Source organism: Microtus ochrogaster, linkage group LG2 (assembly GCF_000317375.1).
Source record: "Microtus ochrogaster isolate Prairie Vole_2 linkage group LG2, MicOch1.0, whole genome shotgun sequence".
NCBI lineage: Eukaryota > Metazoa > Chordata > Mammalia > Rodentia > Cricetidae > Microtus > Microtus ochrogaster.
The window spans coordinates 12,009,032-12,026,261 of NC_022028.1; the positions used below are offsets into that span (position 1 = coordinate 12,009,032).

Here is a 17,230-nt window from a genome sequence, read left to right on the forward strand (position 1 = left end):
TATCTCACTTTCTCAAGTTCCATGGAAGTGATGGGGAGACTAGGCAAATGAATATCACACATGCCATAAGTTTTTGGTTGCTTCAATCTTTATCAGCATCAGCAGGAGACATTCTCATCAGACTAGACAGTAAAAAAGTTTATTCCATGCTTCAAACTAAGACTTAATAGCCTCCAAAGTTGCCAATGAGTGTTTGTTTAAGTCTGTAATAGGACTTCTAACTATTTCTGCGCACAAGATGGACAGAAAGACAAGGAAGTACACAAAAGAATTTTTAACAATGCAGAAGGTCATATATTAAGATTCTTCACAATTCTTGACATTAGAACTCTGACTAAACCAATAAACTAGATCTCCAGGAAATTGGGAAGCCAGCGCATGGGCAAAGTGCTTGCTATGCCAGCATGAGGACTTGATTTGGATTCCCTACCATGCACATAAAAACCAGGCATGGTGGTATTCACCTATAAGACAGCTCTGGGGGACAGGGCTAGGACAAGACCCAGAAGTTGCTGGTTAGTGAGCTTTTGGTTCAATGAGAGATGATACTTCAAATGGTAGGGGAGAGAACGAGGAAGACCCAATGTCAATCCTCCCACAGCAAGCACATAATAGCAACAAATACTATCAAGAATTCCTTAGCAATCTAAAATGAATCTCAAAAGGGGGATGCCCCAAGTTCTTACCCTATCTAATTACTCTATTCCCCTTCCTTCATCCAGCCATGATTAGAGAACTGAGACCTAGCAGAAATCTTTTAAGCACGCGAGCTAGAAATCAAACATTCTATTTGCATTGTTCTTAGATAAAAATGGGAAATACCAACCGTTTCCCAGTAGAGAGAACATCAGTTAAAGCTTTTCATAACTATCTTTTACTTTTATCTCAAAGCTCCTCACAATGTGGGGTGGAAAGACATTTATCGCAAACGCAGAGTTGCTATATATTTTTTCTAAAAATTAGTTTTAAGTTAGCATTTTAATCCTGTACACTTGTGGGTATGGTGTCGTAGCATGTAACTAGTGTTCAGTGGTAAAATCAAGGTAGTCAGCTTTGGTGGCCAGCACTCTACTCTCATGTTATTCTTTTTACACTATGACATCTGCAAAAGGGCTTAGAAATGGGTCAAAGCATGTATATACGCAATGTATTGTTCTGAATCAGAAACAGCTTTTCAACATGGTAAATGCAATGTCCTCCATGAGGTTAAGAATCACACAGTCCTTTAGTTTTGGATTGAGCACTGCTATCTTAAACATAATAAACATTTCATGAGTATATTTGAGTAAATTACCATCTAACTTGTTAATTTAGTGACCTATTTTCTTGCTCAAGTGACTATGGTGATCTTGCCTCCAGGAAATCTCAGAATGAGACTGACTGAGAGCTGTCTCTTCCCATATTATATTCTTCTCTAGTGTTGGGATTAAGAGCATGTACCACTACACTCCTGGTTTCTAGTGTGGCTACTGGGATTAAAGGTGTGTGTTACTACTGCCTGGACTGTAAGGCTGGCTAGTATGGCTGTTGTACTTCTCAAATTTTCAGGCAAGCTTTATTTACTAAGATGCAAATCAAATACAACTATACACAATAATAGAATTCATTAAATTTAATACAAACTAGCATGTTAATATCTACAGTATGATAAAAAGATAACTAACAATTCTAATTTCCAGTAAATTTCTCTAAATATCAAAAGGACTGTATTGTGTTCAGCATAACTTGAGGCTTGGTATATTATTTTTATAATGCTTTGAAAACTACAATATCAGGTTTACATGGCAATTCTTTACAATTTTTTACTAATAATTTCACTACCTAACATCATGGAATAAAAACACATAACACACTGAGTATTTCTTATCCAGAATGCTTGGAATTCAAAGTGCTTAAGGTTTTTAACTCTTTCAGGTTATAAAAAATATTTGGATACAAATAACGTGCTAGGAATGAGACTCAAGTCTAAAGGCAAAAAAAAAAAGGATGGAGATAATTTAATATAGCATTTTTAGTGTATTTCTATAGCTGGGTATGGTGATATATAGTTAAAATGCCAGTATTTGAGAAGCTGAGTCACTAGAATGCAAAATTCAAAAGCATATTGTAAAATTCCATTATATACAATAGCACAGGAATTGTAAATCAATTATGTATGTACTTTCATTGTGTATCCTTTTAAACCACAACTTACACAACTAATACCACACATATCTATGTTTATCTTCATAAACATTTTCTTATGTGTTCATTTGTATAAGAAACCAAATTAAGCTTGTTTTACTAATTTATTAAGAGGGAAATCAGAACAATCCTATCTGGTAATTCATGCTAACAGATGAAAAAAGTAAAAGTATTTACAAAATACTATCATTGACTAATATGTTACTTCAATTTATTATTTTTAAATTAGAAATATTTTATACTTACCTGTTGCATGTAACAAGCTGGCTTCTACTCTGTGGGGAATTCTCAGTGGGATTTTCATTGATGCACGAATTTGGTAAAAACTAAAATCAAAATAAAAATATCATTTTAAAACAAATGTTCCTATCTCTACAGTTTGCATGTATTAAAAAAAAATGGCCCAAATCTACCAGTTTCTACAGTTCAACAAGTTTCCCTATAACATTTTGCTATTTAATTACAAAATATTAGCATAGATTAAAACCAAGAAAAACTTAGCATATATAAAGATGAACAATAACCAAATTGAAGACCCAGATATCAATCCACACACCTACGAACACCTGATATTCGACAAAAAAGCAAAAAAATATAAAATCGAAAAGAGAAAGCATATTCAACAAATGGTGCTGGCACAACTTGATATTAACATGTAGAAGAATAAAAATATATCCATATCTATCACCATGCACAAAACTCAAGTCCAAATGGATCAATGACCTCAACATAAAGCCAGACACACTGAACCTCACAGAAGAGAAAGTGGGAAATATACTTGAACTCATTTGGCAGAGGAGACCACTTCCTAAATATAACCCCAGTAGCACAGACACTGAGAGAAACAACTAATAAATGGGACCGCCTGAAACTGAAAAGCTTCTGTAAAGCAAAGGACACGTCAACAAGACAAAATGACAGCCTACAGAATGGGAAAAGATCTTCACCAACCCCACATCAGACAGAGGGCTGATCTCCAAAATAAACAAAGAACTCAAGAAATTGGTCATCAAAAGAACAAATAATCCAATAATAATAATAATAAAATGGAGTACAGACTTAAATAGAGAACTATCAACAGAAGAATCTAAAATGGCAAAATGGCTGAAAGACACTAAGGAAATGCTCAACATACTTAGCCAACAGAGAAATGCAAATCAAAACAACTCTGAGATTCCATCTTACACCTATAAGAATGGCCAAGATCAAAAACACTGTTGACAACTTATGCTGGAGAGGATATGGGGTAAAGGGAACACTCCTCCATTGCTGGTGGGAGTGCAAACTGGTATAGGCCCTTTGAATATAAGTATGGGGATTTCTCAGAGAATTAGGAAGCAACCTTCCTCAAGTCCCAGCAATACTACTTTTGGGTATATATATACTCAAAGGATGCTCAATTGTACCACAAGGACATGTGCTCAACTATGTTCACAGCAGCATTGTTTGTCATAGTCAGAACCTGAAAACAACATAAATGCCACTCTACCGAAGAATGGACAAGGAAAATGTGGTACATTTACACAATGGAGTAGTACACAGGAGAAAAAATGACATCTTGAAATTTGCAGGCAAATGGATGGATCTAGAAAACATCATATTGAGTAAGGTAACCCAGACCCAGAAAGTCAAATATCATATGTACTCACTCATAAGTGGCTTTTAGACATAAAGCAAAGTAAAACCAGCCTACAATACACAATCCTAGAGAACCTAGACAATAAAGAGGACCCTAACAGAGACATATATGGCTCTAAACTACATGGGACATAGAAAAAGAGAAGATCTCCTGAGGAAATTGGGAGCATGGGGACCATGAGAGAGGGTAGAAGGGGAGGGGAAAGGAAGTGAAGGGAGTGGAGAAAAATATATTGTTCTATTGTAGGACACTTTTCCCGGCCTCCCAGAATCCTGAAATAATCATATAGAAACTGTATTAATTAAATCGCCGCTTTATCTTCTTATTGGCTAGCTCTTACATCTTAATTTAACCCATTTCCATTAATCTGTGCATTGCCACATGGCTTGGAAAGGTGGGCAAGGTTCCAGCCAGCATCTGTCTCTGGTGGGGCTATATGACTTTTCCTGACTCTGCCTTCTTTCTCCCAGCATTCAGTTCAGTTTTCTCTGTCTAGCTCTACTCTACCCTATCACAGGTCAAGGCAGATTCTTTATTCATTAACCAATAAAGGCAACACATATTCAGAAGGACTTCCCACACCATCTCTCCTTTTCTGTCTAAATAAAAAGGAAGGTTTTAACTTTAACATAGTAAAATTACATATAACAAAACAGGTATCATGCAAGAATTAGTTACAACATTTATATCTACTTTATCTTTTATCATAACTAAGGAAAACTATAACTATCTATTCTTCAACTCCATCAAAGACTCCAGAAGGATATAATATTACCTAAGTTAACAAGAAGTACATTGCAATATTATTGTGTTTTCTTTGAATTTTTTGACTGTGAAGGAACTAAGTACAGAGAGACATTTCATTGTACAGGCTGCTAGGCTAAGCCAGAAAATATATTTTAAAGGTATCTTGATTTCAGAATTTGGCTCTAAGAATATGTTACTTTGGAAAAGAGGTTCTTCTTTTGTTTCCACAGAGGATGAGAACCTGAGCAATCCTTCCAGACTAATGTGGTTTGATGGACCAAGACCACCTGAAAGATCTCTGTGAAAGCTCCCCAAAAATACTTCACCCATCAAAAAGCAGGAAGCAGTTTGGAGAGACCTACACCCAAATTCCGTAAGTGATTGTTTATAAATGTTCGTTACATTTTTTGTTTTGTCTTGTTTTTTCGAGACAGGGTTTCTCTGTAGCTTTGGAGCCTGTCCTGGAACTCCCTTTGTAGACCAGGCTGGCCTCGAACTCACAGAGATTCGCCTGCCTCTGCCTCCCGAGTGCTGGGATTAAAGGCGCCACCACCGCCCAGCCTGTTTGTTATATTTAAAGGGGGATAAGCTATAGGGATTTGCATTGGTATGGATCTTGGTTTATTGATCCAAATTTAAGGTTAATTTTTTATACTGTGTATATGTATTTCTGTTCTTGATTAGGGTATTGTGTTTGTTCAGTTTATTTAAATATGTAATGTATAATTAAGAAATATAGGTTAATAGATAGTTATCTATAATAGTCAAACTTGTAGTTATGTTAGTTAGGTTTTCTAGATGTGCAGATGTATTTCAGATGGATAGGTATTCTTCAGATCTTTCAAAAACTACAGAATATGGCATTTAAAATGTTTTAAGAAATTGGCACTTTTCATGACAATAAAACACATCTACTTCAAGAGGAAGATAGGCATTGAACAGGTTCCTTATGGCGTTGTTTAGCCATTTGGGTAAGAAACTGCTCTTGCCTGAACTGCTTGATGCTATGCTGTATGAACTAGACATGCAGGACCCACAGAGAAAGGAGTGCTGAACTTGCCTAAAGGTGAGACGATCCTTCTGGATTTCTGCTTCATGAAAGAGTCTGCAAGACATTCTGCAGGACACAGAAGAAAGTGACTGACAAACTGCCAACATAGGCAGAACTGTCTTTCCTGCTTCATGGAAAAGTCTGCTGGATAATATCTATGTGCCTGTAAGCTGAAGATGGATGCTTCAACAATACAGAAGAACTTTGGGTGACTGTCCAGGCAGCAAGATATCTCTGTGAATTCTAGAGTTTTGGAAGTTGTTTACAATGTACTTCCTGTTTACTTAGGTAATATTATATCCTTCTGGAGTCTTTAATAGAGTTGAAGAAGAGATAGCTATAGTTTTCCTTAGTTATGATAAAAGATAAAGTAGATATAAATGTTTTAACTGTAATTCTTGCTTGATACCTGTTTTGTTATATATAATTTTACTATGTTAAAGTTAAAACCTTCCTTTTTATTTGGACAGAAAAGGGGAGATGATATGGGAAGTCCTTCTGAATATGTGTTGCTTTTATTGGTTAATGAATAAAGAATTTGTTTTGGCCAGTGGCTTAGCAGAAATAGAACTAGGTAGGAAAACTAAACTGAATCATGGGGAAAAAAAGGTGGAGTCAGAAAGCTGCCATAGAACCACCAGAGAAGAATGACGCAAGCTACCAGCCAGAACCTTGCCAGTAGGCCAAGAGATTCATGTAAAATATAATAGAAATGGATTAATTTAAGAGATAAGAGTGAGCTAGAAATATCCATAAGATATTGGCCAAACAGAATTGCAAATAATATAGTTTCTGAGGGATTATTTCAGGGCTGAGTAGCCAGGAACAAACAAGAGGGCTCCTACAACATAGCGCAACAAAAACAATAAAAAAAAATAGAAACTAAGGATGAACAGCAGAAACAGAAGCAAATATATACATGGTAGCTTCTACTTTACAGTAGTGAATGTGACAGTAACCTACAGGGATAGAAATGCACCTAAGATAATAAAACTGGGGTGACAAGAGGACCAGCAGCTAAAGGAACTTGCTCCTACTCCTGATCTGATTGATGACTTAAGTTCAGTGCTTACAACCTTCATGGCAGAAGAGAACTGACTTCCAAAGGCTGTCTTCTAACTTTCACATGCTAGCAAGTATGCACTTGTACATGTGTATACACACACAAAATAACAAATGTAAAAAAAAAAAAACCAAAGAAAATGTTCTTAATTGTGGCTTTGAGAAAGACATTAGATTAATTTTAAATAGATTTTCAAAATGGTCTTGACACACGTCTGAAATTCTAGTATGCAAGAATCAGGAAGCTGTGGCAGAAAGATTATAACATTGAAGCCAGCCTTCACTTTGAAAGGCCTTTTTCTCAGAAAAACAACAACAAAACTCCTCTTATTATAAACTAGAAGGTGCAATGCATACTACTGGGGGAGAAAAGAAATTACTAGTGTGACCAGCTTGAGCCCTTTAAGTTATAATGATGATGACTTGCACAAGATCAGCTAACTGGAATCCCAGCATAAACGGGGAGGCACACATGAAGTCCTACCTACAGCTAAACAGTTATTGGTAACTAATGCTTGTTGGGAGAGGGAGAATATCAATTTTCACTGGGATGAAACCTGATAGGTTGTTTGTTTTCTAATGAAACAGAAGCAAACTTCAAATCACACAGCTAAGTTTTCTAGGAGCTTTTCAACCTTCCATGTGAAGAATATGGTTAAATATTAAGTGAAATATTGCAATTTTTAAACATAAGTATGTAATACAAAAGCTTATTAAGACTAAACAAACACTAGGCGATATTTCATTTTAAACTCCTGAAGCAGTACTATTTATTAAGTGTCCAACTATAATCCTATATTTAACAATTTACACAAAGGAAGGCATTCAATATATGTTAGCTGGGAAAAAAACTCATAAAGTCTAAATAAAATTCATAATTATTTAACACAGAATCACAAATATCAAAAGGAACAAGATTGGTAAGGCTATGGAACAAAAGGAACCTCTCTGTAAATGGTTGGTGGGCATACAAATTATCACAGCCATCTAGGAGAACAATACAGTAGTTACCCAAAAAAGCTACAAATAGTATGATCATATGATCAGCAATTGAAATTCCTATGTGCACTCACATACTGTAACATTACTCACAACAATTAAGTAGGCAAGCTATTTACCCATGGACGATACAAGAAAATGGAGTGCACACCATAAAATGAGCTCTTAAAGGAAACTGTCATTTGCAGTAACACGGATGAATCTGAAAGGCAGTTTGCTTTGTTAAATAATCCAGGCACAACAACTTCTACGTCAACTTAGTTATCTGTGAAATCTCAAAAAGCTGAACCTGTGAAAGAGGCATGTGGGATGCTAGGAGAAGACAGAGGTAGGAAGGGTGAGTGGTGGGGGGAGGCCTGGAGGGTGGAGTGTGTTGATCAAAGGATACAACATTTCTGTTACAAAGGAAAATTAAGTCTGTGAGATTGTACAGTATGGTGACCACATTCAATAATACTGTATTACATACTTCAAAATTTCAAAAGAACTTTAACTATTTTTACCACATACTAAAAGATAAGCAGGTGAGGCAATAGCCAACCTCACTAACTTAAATAGCTTCAAAATCTTCTATATCAAAACATAACATTATATCCTATAATAAACCATGACTATATATCTTTTCTAAATATGAAAATGTCCCAGTTAGAATACATTAGGGAAAACCTATTGGATAGTTCTAAAGGATAGGACACTACCTAAACATTCTGCATCAAAGACCAATGAGCGCAAGGGTTCAGTAATACACATCTCCTTAATGGTGGGCCATGCACCCTGTTGTGACTACTCTTCCCTGTGCTTAGGAAAAACAACTATGGATGCAGTGAACCAACAGATAGGACTGGATCTGGCCCATGCCTAGTTTTCCACCCTGTTTAGTATTCCCATAATTAGCACTATCACACACTGTCATAGTATTTGGCCTAGTATTATATAAAATGTTAGCTTAATTAGCAAATAAGGATATCACTTTGTTTCATACTTAGATTTTTTTGGTAATAACTATCACCAGCAAAGCAGAGATTAATGTGAGAGAAAAAACACCAGAAAAAGAAAGAAAGAAAAGAAAATACTGTTAGAAAAGCCAATTCTAACCGTATCCTATGATCACTGGTTCAGAACACAGTGATTAGATACTATAAAAGAAAAAAATGAGACAATATCATTAAACATGCTAAGAATTCTATGAGTTCATTCTGCCATTAAATAAAAACTATAACTGAAAGAGACTAAGGCACAAAACCCTGAATATAACTAAATAAGAGAAACAAAACCTTACGCCTTTTCTATACAGGCTGCACTTCAGAGTAACCAAAAAGTTAAGGAAGCAATGTTTCTCTTTCTAGAATCCCAGGTAATAATGACAAAAGAAGTAAGAATTAGAATGTACTGTTTGGAAACGCCTAGTAAAATAATCACTCTGGGCAAAGACCTTCAAAGGACACTATCTATTAGGTTATAGAAAACTTTGTAAGAGTCGGCCAGGCTGATAGCAATGGAACGAATCTTGTTACAAAAAGAAGCAGCCAGACACTGTAATGTTCTGTAATGTATCCAAAAAGGGCACAGCACCACTTGAACATTATAGCCTTTAAAAAAAAAAATCTAAGAGAAAATCAAATGCAACGTGTGAATATAAATTTTAATAGAATAAGAATGCATTTCTATGATACATTTCTTTTGGAACTAAACTTAACTGTATGAGGCCAAAAGTGTTTAAAACAAGGTAGTAGTGGTAATGATGGCTCAGTGGGTGCAGGCTGCTTGCTACCAAGTCTGGTGGTTTGAGATTGGTATCTGGAAAAGAAAGAACTGACTCCTGCAGGCTGTCCTCTGATCTCCACACATGTGCTGTGCCACATGAGTGCCCACAGGCAGGCAGGCAGGCAGGCAGGCAGGCAGGCAGACACGCACGCACGCACGCACGCACGCACACACACGTACAAATAGCATTAAAATTTTTAATTTCATTTATTCATCTGTTTGTATGTATGCATACAGATATGTACATGCTACAGTGTGCCTCTGGCAAATTATGTTAAGAGGTCTCTCTGAATGGTTTCTTTCTCTCTTTGGATCCTTGCCTACTCCATGACAAGATGTAGGATGAAAACCTCAAAGAAAGCTGTGTCTGCCAAGCTGAGGTCATTCTGCATCAGCTAGTACTCACTCAACCTGTCAGCTGACTGGATCTATCAGTGAACCCAGGAAAGATTAGCCAAGTCAAACCAGTTTAGAAAAACTATTGGGCCACAGCTTTAGGAGTAGAAACACATGTTTGATACAATGCTACTGTAAGTTCTGTGCTTGTTATTAGCTGTTTATAGCTGCAGTACCACAGTAATAAATAAAAAATATAGAAACCAATAACTAGGATTGTTACTTAATGGAAATTTAAAGCTCAATGACTTCACGGACAATCTAAATTATAAGAGGCAGAACAATAAAGAAGAAACTACAGAAGATGAGAAAATGGTAACTTATAGTGTGAAATGATAAAATATGCTATCTATTATAACTTAAAATGAAATGCCTTCAGAAACTTTTGGACATGAAAAAGCAATCATGAACAGCTGCTACTAGCTGAGCCCTGTAGGACGGAACAGGAGAGGAAAGGCTGAAGAAAGACTCAGTCACGCTACATCAGGCTTTCAGAACTACAGAGGGATGAGGACTTGGGAGTGGGGAAATAAAAAAGTCTTTGCTTCTGGTCTCCTAAAATAAGATGAATCAAAGATTATATCAAGAATGTTGAGCCGGGCGGTGGTGGCGCATGCCTTCAATCCCAGCACTCGGGAGGCAGAGGCAAGAGGATCTCTGGGAGTTCGAGGCCAGCCTGGTCTACAAGAGCTAGTTCTGGGACAGGCACCAAAGCTACAGAGAAACCCTGTCTCGAAAAACCAAAAAAAAAAAAAAAAAAAGAATGTTGATTGTTGATAAATATTTTTCTTCAAAATTAACCAAAAGGATTAAGGTAGGCTATAAAGTAGGCATCCTTTGATTGACAAAATGCTTTTTACAAAGTTTATAGGCATGAGCTCACAGAACTCTGATCCCCAAGTGGTTTTTGAAACATGTTTCAAAAACAATTACAGGTATGGACTTTTAAAGTATGGACTAGTCAGCCCATGGCCATATCAGGCATACAGAATGCCCATAAAATATGAGTCCAAAAGGCTAGCAGCTAAGTTCTGTAACTTTCTAAACCAACAGACTGCAATGGAAGAAACAGTATGCAAATTCAAGGGGCTTATAACTTCTGTATAAATATATTTTTTGACTTCTGTTGTGAGAACTAAATCAGGCTAACCTACTGATGAATGAGAACAGAGTGGGGCAGAGAAAAGCATAGCAGGTTATTTTCATCTTTTTAATAAGATGGTAAAAACAAGCTAAATCCTCTCAAAAACAAACTCTAAAGCTAGGACATCTCTTCCTGTACTTATGTAGTTATTGATCACCTGCGACCATGAGAACCACCTAGCCCAAGACGTGGGCTAAATTCTACAGAAAGATACTTAGTCATGAACCACCATAGACAGTACACTGCAACCATAAATTTTGCTATGTGTGGTGGTTTGAATGAGGATGGCCTCCATAGGTCTGTATGCTTGAAATCTTAGTTCCCAGTTGGTGGAACTGTTTAGAAAGGGTTAGATGAGGGCTTGGTGGAAGAAGTATTTCACTGGAGAGGGCTTTGAGGTTTCAAAAGACTGGGCCCAATTCCCAGAATGTGTATTCTCACTCTCTTTGCTGCCAACCTGAGGATCAAGATATTAAATGCTCAGCTGTTTCTGCTGCCACGCCTCTATTCCATCACCACAGACTCTAATTCTCTGAAACTATAAGACCCATATTAAATGGTTTCTTTTATAAGTAGCCTTAGCAATGGTGTCTTATCACAGCAGTAGAAAAAATAACTAAGATGCCACATCAACAAAGTACTCGTAGCAGTAGTAATAATAATTCTATTCTCACTTGGAAATGACTCACTCTAAGTCCACAGTATTAACTCATCTCCAGATACTACAGTTTTGCCTTTCCTTAGGACCTTCTCTCTAGAACTCTAGAAAACAACCACTTTCCTAAATACCCTTAAAGAAAGGACATATTTCTTGGTGGTACATACCCATAATAATCCCAGCACTTGGAAGACATAGGAACAAAAATTGTCATGAGTTTAAGGCAGCCAGTGCTATGTACCAGGATATTATAATAATAATTAATAATAATAATAATAATAATGTTTATATTTCCAAGCCTTAGCTTAAGTTGCTTTCCTATTAAAAGAATCTTTCACTTTATCCTTTGCGTATTTAAGTCTTACCTGAATTTTAGTCCTATCTCTCTGAGGTAAGACAGACAGATGAAAAAGGGGACATAAAGGGAGGAAGAAGTTCCTAACCTTATGCTCTAGCTTGCTGCTGAAAAGTTAAGAAACTTCAGTATAAAGCCAAAATTGTCTACAGATAATGACTGTTTTTCTAAAGACTGTTCAAACAAGGATCTGCTAAACACAAATGGGCTGGAGACATGATTCAGTGGTTAAGAGTGGATAGTACTCTTGCAGAGGACCCAAGTTCAGTTCCCAGCTCTCCTGTCAGGTGACCCACAACCAACTGTATCTTGAGCTCCAGGGGATCTGATGCCCTCTTCTGGCCTCTGTAGACCATGAATATGTATACACACACAGAGGATTATTTAGGCTTAGGGTCTTTGTAACCTTGACGTTCACTATACTAGTACTTCTTTCTTGCTATTAAACCTAAACAATGCACCTCAGAAACTACCTTAAATTTTCATTTACAAAAGAAAATTAAGATAACAAAAAGTAAACCAGCTCATATAGTCTTCTTTAATTTTTAACTTAAATTTTAAGATGTGCTTAATTTTTAAAACTTATTGACAATTACACACTTTACACATACCATGGAGATGGAGAATCATATAGACAAGATCGTACTGGTACTGAAATGAGACTTTTCTTGAGAAGCTCACATCCATGTTTTGGGTATGAACTGTGATTTTCCTAAACAATTCTCATTCTTTGTTCCTCTTAAATGCTGACTCTTGAGAGCACATTACCCTTTATCTTGGTAAGCTAACTGCTTTACCCTGGCTCACTGTGAAGTACTTTTCCTTAGAGCATCAAAGATACGGCTTTCTCTGAATGGAGATCACTAAGTGGGGAAAAATGCCTCAGGCTGCACAACAGTGTTGGGCTGTGTTTTCCTATTGCTGCTAATATCATTGTAATGACTTTACTAATAGACAAATCCAGAAAAATGTCCTGCTTGATTTCTACACTTTCTTATACCTTCCAAAGCTTTATTATGCATGCTTTGCATATCTGTTTAGCTGTTTCTTTGTAAATAAACTTTCCTCCATATATGCTTTTAAACAGTAAAAATGAGACAGGACATTTTCATTAAAGCACCCCCTCAATGATCAATATAAATTCACAAATACATATTGAATACATTCACCATTAACACTAAATCCATGAGCATAATCCCCAAATATCTACTTAAATGAAATTACTTAAAGACTATAATAACCCGAATACAGCTCATTTTTAAAATATATACTTAAATAAAATCTGTAATTAAATTCTTACTATAAAATGCATACCCTCTTTGGAATAAATCCACGTTGTAGAACTTGTTTAGCTCCACGGAGAATTCTACCATTGCTTGAACTTCAGTCATGTTTAATTTATACCCAGAGGACAAATTTGGCAACAGCACCTTAGTGAAAGGGGGGAGGGGTCATGAGAAGCACAACAGAAATGCCAATTTATAAGCCTAACTAAGCTTAATCCAACTAAATAGTACCAGAGTCCAAAGACTGCCAAAGAGCAGTACTATTTTTACCACTTAAGACTGGTTGATTATGAAGCTTTTCCAACATTTGTTTCCCTGATGACATCCATGTGATAATCTATGAGTGGATTTTTTTGTTAAGAAAATATTGAAAGAGCAAAGTAATTTTTAATTTAAAAAAGAAATTTCCCCTTCATTATAAAAGCCTAAAAGCATTCATTTTTACATAAATTAAAACAAAAGGTACACATGCGAGTGAAAATGAAAACATTCACATAGCCACTGAGATATATACTCATGAGTGCGTTACTACGACTTTTATAAAACTGGTGTCAGCAGCATGCATATTTTCTAATCCGCTCATTTCACATAATTTTCTGATAAACATTTAAGCCAATAAGTGCATAAGTAACATTACTTTAATGTGACTATGATACCGTGAGCATGTCACAGTCTAAACAGCCATCTCGTGCTGGTGGTGCTCCAGCGGCTTCCATCTTAACTATCAGAAAATGACAGACACCCTTACCAAGAGCACAGGCCTTCAAAAGCAATTTAGAGAAAAGAAGTGCTGGGTGACAACTCTCCACTGATTCCTGGTTCCTGGTCCCAGCAGAGACACTGCAGTCTTTCCTCCAGGCTCTCTATCCTGGGACATTTGCCTACAGTTCTAAACATTGGAGACTGGGTCTCACTTTAGAAAACAGGCGATGTGAGACTATTCTACACAGTAAAGTCTTCCAAAGCAGAAAACAGCTAGGCCCACTGTCCACTATCAGCGTTTCCAGACCGTCTAGCTCAGGGTTCCTCTTCTATAATTTATTCCTGTGTAGCTGTCACCTGACACACTAGCTCGAACGCTCTGACTACAAACCATTTTTCTCTGACTGGTGAGTCTAGTGTCTTCTCTCAACTTTATGGCACCATGGCAAACAACTCTTTAGCATGCAAGCATAGTAAAATCTCCAAGTTTCACAGCTCTTGAAAACGTACTTCCTTAAAATTCTGCAAATATTCTAACTTATAATGAATTACAAACAAAAGAAATACCATATGCTTACCTCTGCTGATCAAATCTTCACTTTACATTATTAAATAACCAATCTTGTATTTCCAGTTACTGATTCTTGTTAAAAATATATTGTTCCCCCTAGGAGGAAGAAGCAATAAAATCTCAAATAAAATTAGAGATACAAAATCTATTTTAAAGATACCTGGCCAGGCGATGGTGGCGCATGCCTTTAATCCCAGCACTCGGGAGGCAGAGGCAGGCGGATCTCTGTGAGTTCAAGACCAGCCTGGTCTATAGCGCTAGTTCCAGGACAGGCTCCAAAGCCACAGAGAAACCCTGTCTCGAAAATCCAAAAAAAAAAGATACCTATATATCTTTATGTATTACTTAACATTCACAATTTACACACAGGACTTACACCCTCCTCAAGACTTGGGAATACATTATAACTTCAGCACTATTATGTGTTTCTATTAAGGATTCACATATATAGACTGCACAGTCAAATACGGAGTACTTTCTTAGTTTAGTGGTTCAGAAACACTTCCCAATGAATACCTAAAACACTGGAAGCTTATCAATAATTTTTAAGATATAGAATTTCTCATTTATAATAATAAAGTAGTGATTTTTGAAATTTTATGCATATGCATGCATGTATTTCATACTGACACATATGCATAAAACATAGTATCTAAAATAATGACAAAAGGTTGTTTGACTATGCTGTAGTTTTCCTTACATTTCAAATATTTAGATGAAAAAGTCTGCCTTTAATATAATTGTATTCCAAAAACATTAAAATGATCATGTTCATTCTTCAGTTTCTTTTGTCATGAGGGTGTAGAATGTGGCAAGTACTAAGGCTGCTACTTTAGTAATCTCATCAACAATAATAAAGATTAATATCGATCAAATCAATGTATCTTTAGATAAGAGGCTCCCCATTTCACAGAAATAAGTATAGGTCAGTTCTGGATCCCGATGGGCTCAGTAATCACAAGGAAAGGTGTAAGCACATACAGTATAGTAGAAAGGTAACGATAAGGTTTTGAGATTTCAGGCCTGAGATGTTGCCTCCCTCAGATTTTCATCGGCTTTAAGGTACACAGCATCCATCTCACATAAACCAGTAGTAGCCCATTACATGGGCAAGAGATAAGCTTAGATCTCTTGTAAGTTCCTTTCATTTTGGGATCTCTGCTACAGTAATTGGGCTTTTCTTATATACAGAATTTAATATGAGGAGTAGGGTACAGCTATAATAGAACCCTAAAATATATGAATCAATTACCAGAGGTAGGGTACAGTTGCAACTAAATCCTAAGATAACTAGTTTTAGCTCAGTAATTACAGGCAACAAAGAAACATACTACTAAAATACTGATAAGCTCCTGTAAGACTTTAAGACAATCCTGAAGCCATTTTTGAATCCTCTCAGCCTCTGTGCCATAGTGCTTCCCCTCCTCCCCTGGGAACCAAGGACCTAACAGCTACACTCACACGTACTCAGTTCCTGAACAATTACCCATATACGTATGTTTTGGTTCGGTCCCCTGGGAAACGGGGTCAAAATGACCTCTTACCTCATCTGATCTGGCAACAGCTCTCCAGTCAATTATTGGTAATAGCCCTTTCAAATAAGCCAATCAGAATAGTCAAAGAACAACCCCCCTTGCTTCTGTGGCCCCTTTAAAAGTAGTCTGTACCCGCTATTCGGGGTCCCTCGGCTTCCCGAATGCTGGGGGACTCTGTCATGACAGAATTAATAAAATCCTCATGCTTTTGCATCGGTTGTGGTGTGTGAGATGGTCTCTGGGGGCGACTCCTTCTCGGTGTTTGGACGCTAGAGTCCAACACTCCCTTACATATAGCAAAAACAACTTGCAAAAATATCTACAATAACCTCTAAGACCAGGTGTCCAGAGCCCCAGAAAAGTAGCTGAACCACACTGGTTGTGTGTAGGTGGTTCTTTGCTGTTTACTTTGGCTGATCTGTGAGTCAAGATGGAAGGAAATAAAGGGGCAGAAACTGGGGCTTTGCAGCCAAATATTCCAATATCCTAAAACAGGATGACAATCTTTCTCAAAGGAATTCTAAAAATTGTTGATATAAAAAGTTAAGATTGGGTTAAAGGTGTTGCCGACAAGTGCCTGTTATTACTAATAGTTTAAAGACAATGACCACTAAAATGAGAGACAAAGATGAATCTAAAGATAAAAATAAGGCTATTAAAATGAAGTGGGTATATAAAGAGAGAAAGGGCAAGCATATGAACCACATCCACAAAGGAAGTTTAGTGAGTTGCTATCACAGAAAATAGAAGAGGAAAATATTATGAAAGTCCTTTTATGGTGTAAGAGGTCCTTCTGTCTTTGTGTTGCTTTCACTCGTTAATATAGAAACTGCGTTGGGCCTGTTGATAGGGCAGAACTTAGGCAGGTGGGGAAGACTAAACGGCATTCTGGGAGAAAGGAGGCAGAGTCAGAGAGACACCATGGATCCACCAGAGACAGACGCTGGAAATTTTACCTGGTAAGCCACTGCCACATGGCAATACACAGATTAATAGAAATGGGTTACATTAAGATGTAAGAATTAGTCAATAAGAAACTAGAGCTAAAGCCGGGCGGTGGTGGCGCACGCCTTTAATCCCAGCACTCGGGAGGCAGAGGCAGGCGGATCTCTGTGAGTTCGAGACCAGCCTGGTCTA

At 36.9% G+C, this 17,230-nt stretch overlaps 1 protein-coding gene across 7 annotated transcripts in view; it reads right to left on the bottom strand.

Annotated features, from left to right (window-relative positions):
• Window positions 1–17,230, bottom strand: part of Fam135a (family with sequence similarity 135 member A) — a 73,479-nt gene that overhangs the window by 43,701 nt on the left and 12,548 nt on the right. For all 7 annotated transcript variants that reach the window (XM_005359880.2, XM_026785494.1, XM_026785498.1 and 4 more), the window contains exons 3-5: window positions 14,566–14,654; window positions 13,314–13,429; window positions 2,431–2,510 (exon numbers count right to left, since the gene is read on the bottom strand). In XM_005359880.2, coding sequence (XP_005359937.1) covers window positions 2,431–2,510; window positions 13,314–13,390 — 157 coding nt within the window. In that variant the 5' untranslated portion in view covers window positions 13,391–13,429; window positions 14,566–14,654. The remainder of the gene's footprint in view (window positions 1–2,430; window positions 2,511–13,313; window positions 13,430–14,565; window positions 14,655–17,230) is intronic.